Consider the following 17,961-nt stretch of genomic DNA (forward strand, 5'->3'; position numbering starts at 1 on the left):
ATGAATCCATTTCGTTGTTATTTGACACAATTTTAGTGTAATCTATGTAATGTTCTTTCTTTTATGAAAATGAGGTTTAATGTTTATATTTTTTTGTTTTGTTCTATTTTACAATATTTTGAAATTAGTTTTTTCAATTATTTGATGAAATTTGTTTGTTTTAAATATACACTACACAGAATTTGGTGTTTATTTGAATAGTTTTCGGTATATTCTGAAAGCAATTTTGTGTATTATAGATTTTGTTCTTATTTTCCTCCATTTTTTGAACATCAATTTATTCAGATTAACAGCATTTCAATACAGTACAGACAGGTTCATAGAAGTTTAATTTTGCAAAGAACATTTATAAAAAGCTTAAATTGAATATTTACAAAGATACAACGTATGTGTTTGTTTGAACTATACAATGCATAAACAATTCAGTACACAACCAGTATAGAAAATCTTAACAATTTACAATATTCAAACTATGTACTATCAATATCTCCTTATTTTAATGTACAGTAAAGACTTAATAATGCAACAGATGACTTGAATAGTCTGATGGCTTCACATTCTTGATTGGCTTTATCTATGCGTTGATTCATTTCGTCAAATAGAATGAGTAAGGCATATTCAACTCTGAAATGATCAATTTGTTACTACAGTTAAAAAAAATTTCTTTATTAAACTCCGTTAATTTAGTAATAGAGTTTTCTATTTTTAAATATAGTTACCTGTTTTAAATTCTTTCATAAATATTTTCCCTTTTTTATTTTTTTTTATATCAATTATCTCCAGCCATTTCATCACATATATTGCACAATCATATCTAAAAACAAAAATGAAATAACACATTAAAATAGGGCAATAACAAAAAATACAATAAAATTTATTAAATAGAAAGATTACATACTGTGTTCACTATCCATTGATATTGATGTATGGTACTTCAACACCCTCATTCTTGTCTACCAAAGGTTTTTCTCGGGCAAACACCCTCATTTATGAAATTATGAAGCTCTAAAAACTAAAACAAGCCAAGTATAAAAAGCTTTATATTTAACACCAAATTACACCGAAACGAATAATTTTAACCTACAGAATTTGGTGTTTATTTGAATAGATTTTGGTGTATTCGAAAAACAAATTGGTATATTATAGAATTTATTCTTCTTTTTTCAAGAACTATCAGTGCACCTTATTTCAAACAGACAGAAACAATAAAATTTATAGAGAAAACAGAAATTTTTATCAAATAAATAACTTACAACAAATTTATTAATTTCTATTCTATCTTTTGAAGGAGATTTTTTGTTTAATGGGTCAAGGACATAAAATTTCTTCTTTTAAACATCCGTCATCCATATCCACCAATGCCGTGCATAACAAACTGGAGCAAATATCTGAAGTTTGATTAAAGAGAACAATTTTTTAGTTTAATTAGCACCTAATGTAAGAATTATTTAAGAAGCTTTATAAATGAAAGCTTACAAATGGATGGATACAAACTTTTTCTTATCTAAAAATTGGATGTATTCTTGATAGTCTTTAATATGGAAGAGCTTGTTAGTCTTCCGATGAATGAACTTACCCTCATGATTTGTCAATGCGACATTCTGTAAAATTTGTATAATACACCGAAAGAAATAGTTACAACAAATAATATATTTTAAGAATACACCAAAATTTCATGTAACTACAACTTACCACAATATCAAGGGAGAGACAGTATATGAGTTTTTCAAATCTTTCAATTTTGTTGTTGTTTAGAATTTGACATATTGTCAAGACAACCTATAAAAAGAAAAAATCCAAACTTAATACACATATGGCATGGCTCATAACAAAATCATTAATGTTATTCTAGTATTACCAGATTTTTTATATCTGATTTGTCTTTTAAAGAATCAAAGTGCATTCTGGTTATTTTCAAGTGAGATTCATGCTTCAACTTAAAAATTGTCTCCCACTCATTAGAGAATCCATCATCATTAGTCTTGATGTTTATGACCCAATAAAATCATTTTTCCTTAAGATCGTCTATTATTTTCTTTTGCCTCACGGGAGTTTTGAACTTGTTAAGGAAGCTCAGTGTAGCCTACACCTTTTCTGGTGAGGGACTTTTTTACTTAGCATAATTTAATGCTGCTGCAATTTCAATATTCATGACCTTAACTAACTCTTCCATCAATATTAAGTTGTCTTAAGATTTTTTCTTGTCTGCTGGTGGTTCACCCTCTTGAGTAGGTGTAGTTTCCTCACTTGATTGAGAGAAGCCAAGACTAAATGATAGTGTTCAAAAGTTATTCTTCAATGCAGCGTTGACAACCAACATTATAGCATTATTCAAGGCTTGAGCAAGTGAACAACTGCATAGTGACACATAAAATAGTTTAAGAATACACAGAAAATATTGAAAAAGAATTTTATTAAGTAGAACTTACACATTAGTAGGAGCTACTTCCTCATGAGATTCTTGTTGAGGTTGTGAAAAACTGCAGGATTACAAAAAAAAAGAATTTAATTAATACAAGCAAATCAAGTGTATCTCAATTCGCATAAAATACACCGAAATACGAAACAAATACACCTGTTGTTTAAAAAGACATGCAATTCAATAAAACATCCACAAAATGACAACATAAGCACTGCAACAAATTCTATGGGCTTGTTGCAAAAAGTGCATCAACAAAATCCTTCAAAATGGACAAAATCAATATTTTGTTGTCTAGTTACAACAAAAAGAGGACAAGAACACTAATTACAACTCGAAACAGAAGCAATACACTGAAAGAGAAACTAAATACATCGAAAATATTAGAAAAAGAATTTAAGTAATACTTACACATTAATAATTTCTTCTATATTTTTCTCTCCAAAAGATTTTTCAACAGTTTGTTGAGTTTGGAGAGGGTTTGAGGTAGGTATTTTCGAATGAAGAGCACATACTTGAAGTGGAACTCCAAATAAAACAAAAATAAAAAAGTTAATATAGAGTAAATATTCAGGTGCAATTAATTAACTCAATGAATAGAACATTGAAAGTAAATTAGAAAACTCACATGTCCAGTGGTTCTGATTGAGAATGGGTCTGTTTCAAAAGAATAATCATTTGTCCTTTAGGATTATCATCTATTATTCTTTCCTAAATAGGAGTTGGTTCATTCAATGATTCTTCTTGTTCTTTAAACCTGAAATACACCGAAAATATCTCACATCTATAACTCAAACATTCAATAAAAACACAACTCATGTTGTATAAGAACTTATATAATTGCAATTTTTTATTTTTTTCTTGTATAAATTCTTAAAAGATTTTTTTCCAAAAAAAAATATATAAAATCAGAAGCAAAATATGGTAGCACAAGAATTCAAGAAATGGTAAAAGAAAAAAAAATACATGTTATCACTTAGTTGATTTACACTACTTTGATAACTTGTCTGTGTTTGAAACACAGCATTATTTTCACTTTCCAAATTTACATATGGTATTCTAAGGACAAAATAAACATTATTAAGTAAAACTAGAGTAAATACATCAGATTTTAAAAAATTTTAGCAAAGAAAAAATTTCAGATATTAAATCTTATGTTTGCAAAGAAACATAGTGAGCTTCTGTAGAGTGGAGCCCAGTTTCTGAAAAATCAGTAATTTTTTTCTACATCCTAAAAAAGCAAACAATCATCAAACAAAAAAATAATACAATAAAATTTAGAAAATACACTGAAAAGCACCACATAATTTTGTGCAGGCTTATTATTTATTTTCTTCAATCTTGCTTTTCTTATTTCTTACATTTGTTCACTTCTGAGAGTACATGCAAAAGATTTGTTAATAAATAAAATTTTGATTAAAAAAATATACCATTACAAAGATACTTTCTGAATCTTACTCATTATATGATTCGGTTTTTTTTTTTGGAGGATGAGTTCTCAATAACATGTTTCCTTCTTTTAGATTCAATCCTGGAAAAGCAAATAATCTTTAAGCAAACGAACATAATAAAATTGATAAAATACACAAAAAATACTTACATTATTGCACGCTTTTGATTTTTTTCTTTAATGTTCCTTTTTTTTATTTATTTTTTGCTTTATTCACTTCTGCCAATATAGCATTGCAATGATAGTTTTTGAATCTTATTCATCATGAAATTCACTTTCTTTTTTAAAAGATGAATCCACAATAACATATTTTCTTTTATTTAGATTCCATCCTAGAAAAGCAAATAATCATTAAGCAAATAAATATAATAAAATTAATAAAATAAAAAAGATAACAAGAGTACTAGGTGTACCTCAATTCACACGAAGTACGTCGAAAGACAAACAAAATACACCGAAACACAAACCAAAATATTGTTTATTCAAAACATCATTTACATTGCTCATTTATATTTTTCATTGATTATAGAAACCAACTTTACCAACACTAATATCATGAAACTTAGATAATATACCAATCAAGAGAATAACTAAAAAGAAATAACTCCAACAACAATCGAAAATAATAAAGGAAGACAAACACCACATAAAAGAACTAAGTCTATCAATTAAAACAAATACAAAAATAGACAAAAATAGTTGCAAATTATTCAAATATGTATAAAATAATATCAGAAGCACAAGAATAATATTCTGTTGTCTAATTACAGCATAAAGAGTATAACAGCCCCAAATACACCTCAATTCTCATGAAACACACCGAAAGATAAGTCAAATATACTGAAAAATAATATTTACTTCTTTGTAGGGTTGTGAATTTTTTTCTTCAATCTTTTTTTTCTTATTTCCTCACTTTGTTCATTTCTGAAAATATATTTAAAAAATTCTGTTAAGAAGTAAGATTTTGACAAAAAAGTAAAACATAATATTTCAATGATAGTTTCTGAATCTTACACATCATCGGATTCACTTTCTTTTTCAAAAATGAATCCTCAATAATGTGCTTTCTTTTCTTGGATTCTATCTTGGAAAAGCAAACAATCATCAGGCAAATAAATACAATAAAATAGTAAAAAATATACCGAAAAAGAATACTTACTTCTTTGCCATTCTTTTAGGTTGTTTTCTTCTTGTTGATGTCTCCTCCGAGTCATCTTCAGAATCAGACTCAGATTCAGCAACAATTTCACTTTCCAAAGAAATAGTCTTCTTCTTTTCCTTTTGTTTCTTCCTTCATTTTTCTCTTCTTTTTGCTCTTTTAGTTGTTTTCTCATTTGTGCTATTTTCATGATTCCCTAAAGTAGAAAAAATATTTGTTTACACAATATATTTATAATAAATACACCGAAATAAAGAATAAATTTTGTTGAGTTACCATGTCATCCTTGATCTCATCTTTTATTCTTTCAATCAGCAACTGCTTGGTCCAATGTTGGACCCACGGTGGTCTAGGAATTGCATCCACCGGCCTATTTTTGTGTATTGGTTCGTGAAAATATATAATCATTAGAGCAAAGAGGCAGCCATTAATAGCATATTTCTTTTCCAATGTGTGTTCTCTAATTTATGAAGAAGTTGAGCACATGATCACTCCAATTCTATTCACGTATTGCTTCCACGTGAAGAATGGGCGGCATGTGAACCAGAGAAAGTCTGTTTACCATTGTCGGCAACAAGAAGGACATCTGAATGTAGAGATAAATGTTCTCTTGCATTTCAGCTGATTTTTCTCCCCATCAACACTCATCTCTATCATAAAGGTTGATGATTGCGACAAAGTCTTGCTTTGGAAGCTTCTGACAACTTCCTTATTCTCCTCACTAAATTTTTTAAAGTTAATTTTGGCTGGATAGCGTAGCCGCGCAGCAAAAAAAATTTCAATAACACAAAAATAATTTGATAATACACTGAAATTAGATTTACAGAATATATTAGAAAATGAATTTTTACTAGATGCACTCAAGGCAAGGACAGTTGCTATATTTTCTTGGGTGATGTTAATTATACCATACCATATGTCCAATTTATTACGGGACAGATCAAATGAATATGCCAGTTGTTTCAATAGCTTATATGGCACATTCATGGCAGGGATATGTATCAAACCACTAAATCCCAGATCTTGAACAATGGCTTTCTTGGCCTCACTCATGTTTTGAAAATTATCATGAATGAATCTTGTGGAGCATCTCAAATTATGATTTTTCTGTAAATAAATGAGAATGATGTAAATAAACTATATTTATATAAAATAAATTGAGGTGTTCAAACGTATACATGCTTACATTATATTTTGGTTCTTTTTTTTGCCATTTTTCTGTAAAGAATAAAAAAAAGTTAATAGGTAACAAAAACATTAGGTACACCTCAATTCACACAAAATACGCCGAAAGACAAATAAAATATACCGAAACACAAACCAAAATACATCATTATTATTTTTTGATTACTTATACAATGTAAATTCAAAAAAAAAAAAAAGCAACTCACTGAAACATATAAAAAATGATACCAAAAATACTAAAATAAAATTTCTGATAAATAGACAAAAATAATTACAAATCACTCAAATATGTAAAAATAACATCAAAACAGAAGAACAATATTTTGATGAGATAATACTGAAAATTAAAAATGATGAGAGTGGTGGCCATAGAGAATCAGAGATGGTGATAATGGTGTTAACACTGTTGAGGTTATTTTGATTTGGGAATAAAATTAACTTTTAAATTAAATAAATGTATCTTATGTATTATTACTAAATATATTATAAAATTTAGAGTAAATGCTCTTTTTAGTCCCTAATTATTTGTTTGATGGACTTTCCACTTTCTAAAAAATTTAAGCACTCAAATCGGTCCCTATATACTTTGATATATGTACGTTCTAGTTCTTAGTTAGGGACCGAAAATGACATTTACTCAAAGTAGATAGGGACTGAAACCTACATATATCAAAGTAGATAGAGACCAATTTGAGTGTCTAAATTTCATAAGGGATGAAAAATCCATCGAACAAATGGTTAAAAATCGAAAATGACATTCACACTAAAATTTATGTATAAAATATTCATGTGTATTTAGAGCATCTCCAACGGGCAAATATTTGGAGCCCTCCTACTATATTGTCAGAGAGAAAAGAGAGATGGGGCATTGGAGAGGAACTCACTTGAGTTCCTTCACGCAATTCAAAACGAGGGAGCCCCTCTGAATAGACACTTATGCAGGAAATTTTGCTCAAGGCTTAGAGTATGATGATGTTGAAAATGGCTTATCACAACCTCAGTTGGGAGAAGAAGATTTTGCACCATACCATCTAGGCAGCAACATAGACAATTGAAAGAGGACTTGATTGAACACATATGACAATTTCACAATGCTTGTCGTCAACTATAGAGTTTAATTATATTTTTCTTTGTATTAAGTAATTTTACAAATTAGTGTAATCTCGAATTATATATTGTGTATTATTGTTATATATAAATTTATTTAATATTAATATCTTTTAATAGTAAATTATTTTTAAATTTAAATTTTTAAATTACATTATTAAAAAAAATTAATTACATTAATTTCAAGTATTTTAATTAATTAATTAAGTGAGACCACAACAAGGACTAAAGTTAGTTTCTCCTAATGGAGAAGATAGAGATGCTTTGAGTTCCTATTTACTGTTTATGACAGGTGGGCCATAAACAACAATTGAGATGAGTTCCCTACTGGAGATGGTCTTATGTCTTTGTATCTATATCTCTATTTTTTTAAGACAATAATCAAACAATGCCTTATTATACAAAAAGTTTAGTAATTAATGCTGCAACAAATATTTTGTTTGATTATTTCTTTCAAGATTTTGTTCACAAATATGAAAATTTATCATCTCCAGTTTTTTTAATACTTGACAGAATTCAGTGTGATATATCACCTTTAATTCTATAAATGGGACCAAAAATAAATAAAAGAGAGAATAATGAATGATTAGATTAAATACTACACACCATCTAATTTTTTTTTTATTGAAAATGATCCACTCCCCACAAATATTTTACAAGAATTTTATTTTTTTATACATGGAATACAATAGAAAACAAAAAACTTTCTTTCTCTTAACTAGTAATGCTCATAAGACAATTTATTTATTTTAACTTTCATAGTTTCACTGCAACTAATAATTTGAACTAAATTTCTGGTGTTAGAATTAAAAAAGTTGTAAAAGTCAACAAAAAAATTAGAAAAATAGTATTTACTTTTTTTATGTTAAAAAGACCAAAATAATAGGAGTAATATTTTAATGAATTGCCAGCTAAGCAATAAAGTAGATAAATAGAGGAAAAGAGCTCAGTGATAGAAGAGATGCATATTGGAGTGCATTTCCCAACGGGTTCAGACACACGCTCTCTATTCTCTTCTCCAACCAAAAATGGCTTCCATAACTGATTTCGAATCCCAAGAAACCTAATAAACTAACTCCCCAAAAACAAACAGCACCGCCACCACCAGAAGAAGAGAGCACCCAAAAATCGAATCATTACAGAAACACTCTTAAGGAACCGAAGCCATGTTGGGAAAAGTGGTTCTCTCCTTCGTCTTTGTGCTCCTTCTCCTAATCTCATCCGCAATTTTCATTGGCCACCCCGATATTCGATCCCATTTCGTCCTAAAATCGCTTAATCAACCGGTTCAATGTGGACCCGAACCGCCTATTCGGGTTTACATGTACGATCTTCCACGCCGCTTTAACGTTGGCATGCTTAACAGCCAGAGCACGGAGGAGACTCCGGTAACCGCCAAGGACTTTCCGCCGTGGCCCGATAACTCTGGCCTGAGGAAGCAGCACAGCGTCGAGTACTGGATGATGGGCTCGCTCCTCTACGAACGCGACGGCGACAGCGTTGAAGACAGCAGAGATGCCGTTAGGGTTTCGGATCCGGAACTCGCAGACGCGTTCTTCGTCCCGTTCTTCTCGTCGCTGAGTTTCAACACGCATGGCCACACCATGACGGATCCGGATACCGAGNGGTTGTAGTTTGGTCTTTTGTAATTATATGATGAAGCCGTTGATTGTTTATGACATGTTTATTTGGAAATTGATTGATTGTTTAATAATTCAGAGTTCAGTTCCTTAGCGTTATTTTTTACCGGAAGCAATTTGGCATATTTGGGCATGGCTGATCAACATACTTATGAGAAGATTGATGTTTTGTTTTAAAGGTTTTGGCTAAATTAGTCATGTTTAGAAACTTATTTTATGTTTATAGACCTTTATTCATATTTACAAGTGTTGATTATGGTTAATTGGCTCCAAATGCTTCTCAAACATCATCAGTTAAATTTAGCCTTAGCCTTATATGTTATATTTTGAGCTTTTATGGCAGTGGCACAGATACCATAAGATTTCCATTTGTCTTCTTAATGATCACTTAGTAAAAAGTGTATTATTTTCTTTTCGCCTCAACATGAATGGCCCAACTGTCATGTTAATGTGTTCTGTTTTTTACATGCTACGTAATCTTTTGCTATACTAATGGAATGTGTCTTGTCTCTGTTCATATTTCCTGTGAGTATTTTATCCTGTTGTTTTTCAAAATCCATTGTTAATAGTGAATATGGCTTTTTTTGTTCAGGTTGATTTGATGGATATTTTGAAGAAGTCGGAATACTGGAAAAGGTCTGGAGGTAGAGACCATGTATTTCCCATGACACACCCCAACGCCTTTAGGTTCCTCCGAGATCAACTGAATGAATCTATTCAAGTTGTTGTGGATTTTGGCCGCTACCCCAAAAAAATGTCTAATTTGAACAAAGATGTGGTGTCACCCTATGTCCATGTTGTAGATTCTTATACTGACGACGATCTTCAAGATCCATATGAGGCTCGTTCCACGTTGCTTTTCTTCCGAGGCCGGACTTTGCGGAAGGATGTATGTCTGGCTGAGTTTTTATTGGAAAAGATAATGTAAAATTTTAACTCTTTAAGGTTCAAAGGCAGTTATTTTTCTATGCTTTATTATGTTTGCAGGAAGGCATTATCAGGGCAAAACTAGCAAAGGTGTTGGCTGGTATTAATGATGTTCACTATGAGCAAAGTTTTGCAACGGGAGAAAACATAAAAGCGGTATGCAGTGTTATATATAATTTTCATATGGCTATTGCCCTTTTTTATCTTGTTTATAGTAGGGAATTTTTTCGTTAATCATTCATCATAGTTTAAAGCTCCTGCAATTAATTTTCTTGCCCATCATTTGGATATGATTGTGCTATATCTATAGGTCAAAGTTTTTCGGATAACTTTGGTTGAGAGTAATATAGTTGTGGCTCTCCACACATTCTCTCTCTCTCTCTCTCTCTCTCTCTCTCTCTCTGACCTTTGAACTTCCTTTATAATCTAACCAAGTTAGACTACTATATTTTCTAGTGGAGAAAATTAATTTTCAGTTAATTAATTTCTTTCTGTTCCCCTTTACTTGCCATTGTAAGATCACTAACTATATAGCATTCCTTTATGGCTTGTTACTGATAAAACAGTCAGCTCAAGGGATGCGTTCATCAAAGTTCTGTTTGGATCCAGCAGGAGACACACCATCATCTTGTCGTCTTTTTGATGCAATTGTCAGTCACTGTGTTCCTGTCATTGTGAGTGATCAAATTGAACTCCCCTTTGAGGATGAGATTGACTACACCAAGTTCTCGGTTTTCTTCTCTTTCAAAGAGGCATTGCAGCCTGGTTACATGGTCAATCAGCTTCGTCAATTTCCAAAGGAGAAATGGACCGAAATGTGGAGGCAGCTCAAAAACATCTCCCATCATTATGAATTCCAATACCCTCCAAAGAAAGAAGATGCTGTTAATATGTTGTGGAGACAGGTCAAGCACAAGATTCCTGCAGTCAAACTTTCTGTTCATAGAAGCCGAAGGTTAAAAGTCCCTGATTGGTGGCGGAGGAGGAGATGATTCTTGGATCTTTTTTTTTTTGCTGATCTTGTATATTCGCTCTCTTCAGTTATGGTGACTATACCCCCCAAAAGGAAGAATCTCAGTTGATACGTCCTCTTTTCTGAGCATTTTGAAATAGATACTTTTGTAGAAGTTTCAATGTGTTGTTTGGATCTTCGGTCTCTGATATGGATGACGTGTACAGTTCACTTGGGAGCTTGATGTTCATAAACATTCCTGGTTCCGATGGAGTTCCTGGGATCTTCTGCTCACTTCTTAACGTGCAATGTCTGTTGCTTCTTTTATTGGTCATTTTGGTTGAGTAGGGAGCACTAGCAGTATGCTCTGTACGGGGTTAAGAAAGATACATGGGAAAGCGATCAAGGTTTTTTCATTTGCATTTCATCATGTTACCCAATTGAGTTTGTACATCCCGCGTTGATATCATCATATCATTGAACTACTTAAATGACAAAATTCATTTGAGTTCAACCTCACTTTTATGTATTTAAACTTTCTAAAGGGATAAAATATTCCACAAATTAGCTAGTTGAGAACCCCCTTTTAAATTTGGGAGATGTTTCGATTTATCTCAATGCTAGAATATGCTCTCATTTGTTTTGTACTTAAGGCGCTGTGGAGGTTCAACTAGCCTTTCCAACCATTATAAGGCAACAACCTTAAAAAATATTTGTGTGGACTTTGTAAATCTCTTCTCTAATAATAAGTTAATAACAGAAGAGGTGGTAAAATGTGTACTTATAAAAATTAAAGTATTTTGGATATTTTTTTTACTTGACAATTGTTATATTGGATGAAGAGAGTAGTTAGCTGATCGATGCCCTTAGCATGATTTTCTTTTTTTGGAAGAATAAGAGTGAACACCCAACCCGGTTCTTGTTCTTTTTTTCGATGGACATCGCGACCATTGTCCAAAAAAAAGGGGACAAATCGGTCCCTGTCCCATACTTCTGTGAGACGTCACGGTCCTTCTGTCATCTCTCCTGACCAAAACAGACGGAAATTGCCTACGTATCAGTTAACGTTGCTGGTGTGGAGGTTAACACTCTGTTAAGTTCCACGTTAGCCATTAGGGAATGGACAGGGATCGATCTATCCCACTTTAGAAACCTAAAACTACGTCGTTTTTGGGTATGAGACATTGCGCTTCGATTAAATAAGGGAACGTGACATTGGGGTTTCCATATAAGCCCCATGTGTTGCTTTGCTAATTACTAGAAAACCCTAATAGAGTAAGAGTCGTCCCCTTGAAGTGATCGTTGACCTCTTGAAGTTGGAGCGACGTTCTGACAATGCTGCTGACAAGCTTGCTGACTGACCTCCACATATTGTTGTTGACAGTGGTTGGATAGTGTGGTTGACAGAGCTTGGTTGAAGCCTGTACGGAAATTGCATGGCGTTTGCAACGTGCCAGGTTAGTGTGGTCCTTCCCTTACCTTTTCAAATGTGTCTTGTCGTTTTCAATAATTCTGACATGCTTTAGCATGTACATAGGACTGTGGTCCAAGAAGAAGAGAAATAATAAACAATGTGACCGTGGGATAATAAATTTCTAAAAATCTAAGCATTGTTTTGGTTTTTGGTACTGTAAATAGGACTTTAATGTTGGAATGCACATATCCTGATAAGGAAGATATATTTTCACTGTAAATAGAAATTGAATTAGGGTTTCTAATTTAGAATTGAAATTGAAATAGAGTCAAATTAAATTTGTATGCTAGTTTCTGCTTTAATTTATGTATTATATTATACTGCAGATGTCTAAATATTTTGCTGTTCCTGTGTTTTATCACGGGGGAAGTTTGTGAGAGACAGTGAAGGATATATGAGTTATGTGGATGGTAAAGTGAAGAGGTTCTCACCAATAGATATGGATTATGTGAATTTTTTCGATTTGGTTGTTTTATTTAAGGAGTTGGGTATGTTGAGTATAAGGAGATGTATTGGTATGACATACTGGCCCTGATATGGAGTCTGGGCTTCATCCCATTAAGGGTGATCATGAGATTAATGAGATGAGGGAAAACAAACTCAAGAACAGGGACACTGAGGAATTTTACATTTATTTTGACCATCCTGTAGATATGCCAGAGGTGGTAGGTGATGGCTTGGCATCTGAAAGTGTTGTTTTGAGTGATTCATCTTCAAGTTCTGATGACAGATATGAGAGTGTCGAGGATGAGGCACGAAAACCACCTCCAGCTGGTTATGAGGAGGACTCTGACAGTAGTTCTAATGAGAGAGTGCTAAAGAAGAAGACAGATAAGAAGTCTACTCCAAAAAAGGTTGTAACCCAAAGGAAGAAGAAAGGTAGTGACAAGGACATCTGCCCTAGTACTACTAAGAAGCTAGCCTCAAGGAAGTATTCTGGTGTGAGGAGGAAGCATATCTTGAAGGATGAAAAGTCTAATGGTGGGAGCAAGGATAAAGCAGACAAAGCAGCTTGTATGGGAATGTGCTAGGCAGACAACTATCCAGGAATTTAAAGCCTCAATGGAGAAAATAAAAAAATCAATCAGGGAGCATGGAAATATCTACAAAGATTTGATCCAGCTGTGTGGTCAAAGGCTTATTTCAGCCATGGACCAAAAGTAGACGACATCACGAACAATATGTGCGAGGTGTGGAACGCAAAAATAGTTGAATATAGAGGAAGACCCATACTAACAATGATAGACGATTTGAGGTGTTATGTCATGAGGAAGATGGCCCAAAACAAGAAGTTAGAAAATCATACTGAAAAACTAGCCCCAGTTCAGCACAAGAGGTTGGAAGAATTCATCAAGTCTAAAGCAAGTAAGTGGAGAGCTATTTGGGCAGGTGATAATGATAGAGTCCTCTTTGAGGTTCATAGGCAAGGACACAAGGTTGGGGTTAACCTTGCACAAAGGACCTGCACCTGCAATGTTTGGCAGTTAACTGGTATGGTCATTGTTAGTGTTTATATCTCTTTGAATTTATCTTATTCTGCATCTAACTGAATACTATTTCCAAGCATGCCTTGTAAACATGCAGTAGCAGCAATGTATAAAATTGGTATGAACCCTGAAGACTTCATGCACACATGGCTAACAATGGATGCAATCCGAGCTACTTACGCCCACATAATGAAGCCAGTAAATAGTGAGGAGTATTAGGAGTCCACTGATGCTCCAAGGCCATTGCCTCCACCAATTAAAATACCAGCACATCGACCAAAGCTAAAGAGAAGAATTGATCCAACAGAAACTGCAAATGGAGTGAAGAAGAAAGCTGACACGGTTAGAGTTGATGTCTTTGAAAACACCACCATTGTACATGTATATTGTCCTGAAACTATATAGGGATCAATTTGTCGTTAGCATTAAGTGGTTAGGAATTTAAATGTCTCAAGTTATTTTGGTCAAGGGTTTAGTTGTCTTTAAAAATGATGGTAATGTTCATTTGTTGTATATGATAGCAGGAAGGAGGAGAGGGAAACTGTAATGAGGTCACTAACGTGGCTGGAGCTGCAGTTGACCCTAAGGTTGTTTTGTTAGTTTTGTCCTAGCTGAATAGACTTTGTTATATGTATTTAACTCTTGGTAGTGCTATTGTGATCATTGTTAGACAAAAGCTAAGAAAAATAAGAAGAAACTATCAAGAGGAGAGAAAAAAACAAGTGGTGTAGGTCCAAAAGGTCAACCACAAAAGATTCCTTTGTCACATAATGCCCCACAATCAGAGGAGGTAAAGTTACCCTATATAACTTTAAAACTAGTTACTCTAACTTCATAAATTTTCTGAGACGTCATAAAAAATTCTTTGTAGGTCCAACATGCTACAAATTCCAACAACATTCAAGAAGGTCCATCTGATGTAGCCTTCAAAACTCAATCCAATCCAATCCGAAGGTTAAAGAACCCTGTTGTCAGGCCCCCACCTCTACCAATCCAGTATGTGCAATTCAGTCAAACACCTACAACAGATAAATCTAATCTAACAGCCAATATGCCAAGTTTCATGCCCGCACCCCCACTAGCACCAAGGCCGACACTATGGTTCAAAGCTCAACCAGGACAAGGTCCAGCTCTGAGATCCCATATTTCGGAAAATCCTACTCATGGCTCAATAGCTCCTCCAACAAATCCAACAAGTGGAGATGGTACAATATCAGCAAAAATAATGGCTGCTGCAAGCTCGAAAATTGCTTTAAGGCTTTTCAAATTTGTGTCCACTCCTGGCTTCAGGCGTCCAGGACTTAGGCCACCTAAGAAGACATAAAATTGGACCACCTTTCGTTGCTAATTTGTATCTTGGCTACAAGCCTTTAGGACACATATTTTGGTTCAAAAAACTACTATATTTTGCTACTTAATACTATTGGTTTTAGGTTTAGGGCTTTTGCTTGAGATCCCTATATTTTGGTTATCTGACTCACGGCCATGTTGCTGCCCATATTTTGAATGGACATATTATGTGTTAAGTTGTTTCAACAACTGAATTGCTCCTTTGTTATCAATATACGAACATGCATCTTTCTTTGAGTTTAGATACTTATTGCTACGCATGTATTACTTAGCTAGCATGCATATTTGTTAAGTTTATTTCATGACATATATGCTATTATTTATCAATACAGGGATGAAATTTAACACATTCATCACACACCATAGTTCAAATTTTGCAAATTCACCACAATAATTCTTATTTCATTCATCATAAAAAATGTTGTTCACAACTCAACTTTAGGAAATAACAAAATTTAGCTATCAAAATCCTACACACTTGCTCTGAACAAGTTTGCAATTACAACCCCACCAAGAAATGCTAACAAATTAAACCCAAATCTAATACATCTATTTTCACCCATTTTCAATCTACATTTATCTAACTGATCTTCCAAACCAATTAATCTTTTTTCCAATTTATTAACTTTGTTATCCACCATATAACCATGGCATTCCAATCGATTCTGCTTCTGCTTTGATGTCCCAACTGAGACTGCCTTGTTAGTATCCTAACCACATGAAGAAACATAATCATCTAACCATGCAAAGAAGTTGCAATCTCATTTTCCAGTCTACGAAAATGTTTAACATTTGTTAGCATCTATGGAATAGAAACTGAAAACAAAAATTTAGCTAAATCCTAAACAATTACCTTGAAGTATGGGCAGCGAAAGAATAATTTGTCTGGATTCTTCACCGTCCTTGACATGAACAAAATTGCATGAGAACCACAATAACAAATTGGGACAACCCATTTCTTCTTCCTCGGAGCTCCAACACTCCCACTATAATTCAAGCTCCAGCCTGAATCGTCTCTACTTCGTCGGTTGATGATGAACAACGCTCTCTACTACCAATCATGGTCTTCTAGGGTTTGTATTTGGGTTGGGAGAAAAGTGAGAGATTAGCTGCGTGGAATCACTTTCAAACCATTCTGTTTCAATGAAGACAAAAAACGACGTAGTTTTAGGTTTATAAAGCAGGATAGATCGACCCCTGTTCATTCTCTAATGGCCAATGTGAAACTTAACAGAGTGTTAACCTCCACATCAACAACGTTAACTGACACGTAAACAATTTCCGTCTGTTTTGGTCAGGAGAGATGACGGAAGGACTGTAACGTTTCACAGAAGTATGGGACAGGGACTGATTTGTCTCTTTTTTTTTGGACAAGAGTCGCGATGTCCATAAAAAAAAAGACAGGAACCAAATTAAGGGCCCGTTTGGGAAACTTTAAAAGTAACTTTTTTTAACCTTTAACTTATGAAAAGTAGTAGTATTAATGTCTGGTACAATTTTCAAAACCAAATTGCAACTTTCTAAGAAGCTATTTAGGAACTTATAGAGAAGTTAAAAAAAAATGACTTCTCTCATAATACTTCTACTTTTCATCACATTTCTATAAAATAAGTACTTCTAGAGTTAAAAATCCAAATACAAAATAACTTATTTATAAATTACTTTTAACAGAGTTATTTATTGTTTAAGTTATTTTATCAAAAAGAGCTTAATTAAGTTGGTTACCCAAACTAGGCCTAATTGTTCACTCGAAGAGTAACAATAATTCTTTTGTTCATTATTGGTAATAAATTCATTCTTGCCGCTAAATATCAAATAAAGTCAAATAATTACGATAGATATTTCTACTGGTTTAGGAGAATTATTAGAAAGATAAATTATTTTTCTTTCCAACTATATATAGGCTTTGTTTTGGAATAATCTAACGGGATTCTCTTAATTTTTTTTCACTTAAAAGAATAAAGTAAAATATCTAATTCTTTAATATTTTTTTCATATTTTTTTGGTTTTATCTATAAAATATATGATAAAAAAAATCATATTTTATGTTTTTAAGTGAAAAAAAAATTTGGCTAATGAGTTATAACTCAAATGGCATAGACTCCCCATACTCAATTAAGAGGTTGCGGATTCGAGTCACATATCTTTCCAAATTTTGTCAATGAGTAATAGTTTAAATGGCATAGTCTCCCCATACTCAATTAAGAGGTTGCAGTTCGAGTCTTATATCTTTGATAAAAAAAAAAAAGTGAAAAAAAATTTGAGAAGATTCATTCCATAATCCAACCATGCTTCTAAATGTAAGGCCTGAACGGGCCTCCTTGGGTCAATGAGAAGGCCGTGGGCCCGTGGCCCATAGGAAAGCCTTTTATCTGGAATTCTGGTTCCAATTTCCAGATTCGCACCGACCTCACTACTCGAACTCGCGATTGAGCTATGCTCCAATAAACTCTCCAACTGGAAGAAAAAAGCTTGTATTTGTATGAACCAGAGATAACGAAACGAAAATGTGAGTTTCAATTGATAATACAGAAGAAGAAGCAAAAGAATGAATGAATGTTACAGTAATTTTTTTTTTGTTGTTTCTGCTGCTGTTGAACGGAGTAAGTAATAAGTTACTTTTTTTTTGTCGATATTCTGAAATCAGGAGGGCTTCGGTTAATCGGCCCCCAACGCCAACTCCCGAATCAGAGGAACCGCAAGATCCCGAGCTCACACTTCGAGAAATCATCAACATCAAGGTTCCTGTTCTCTCCTTCTGGCTTCGGATTATTTATTTTCTTTATATTTTTATTTAATTTGGTTTTTTAG

At 33.1% G+C, this 17,961-nt stretch overlaps 2 protein-coding genes across 2 annotated transcripts in view; both read left to right on the plus strand.

Annotated features, from left to right (window-relative positions):
* Nucleotides 8,264–10,947, plus strand: LOC107631995 (probable arabinosyltransferase ARAD1; the record flags this gene model as incomplete). Its single annotated transcript, XM_016335610.2, is given in 4 exon segments — nt 8,264–8,945; nt 9,553–9,849; nt 9,948–10,043; nt 10,454–10,947. Coding segments are annotated over 4 exon segments (1,278 nt in total), but the record flags the coding sequence as incomplete, so codon positions are not given.
* The window catches only part of LOC107631996 (transcription and mRNA export factor SUS1), a gene marked incomplete in the record, with an annotated part of 2,073 nt that continues 1,606 nt past the window's right edge, over nt 17,495–17,961 (plus strand). Inside the window, 2 exon segments of the mRNA XM_016335611.2 lie at nt 17,495–17,659; nt 17,798–17,891. Coding sequence (XP_016191097.1) covers nt 17,658–17,659; nt 17,798–17,891 — 96 coding nt within the window.

This window comes from Arachis ipaensis, chromosome B03, assembly GCF_000816755.2.
Source record: "Arachis ipaensis cultivar K30076 chromosome B03, Araip1.1, whole genome shotgun sequence".
Lineage (NCBI taxonomy): Eukaryota > Viridiplantae > Streptophyta > Magnoliopsida > Fabales > Fabaceae > Arachis > Arachis ipaensis.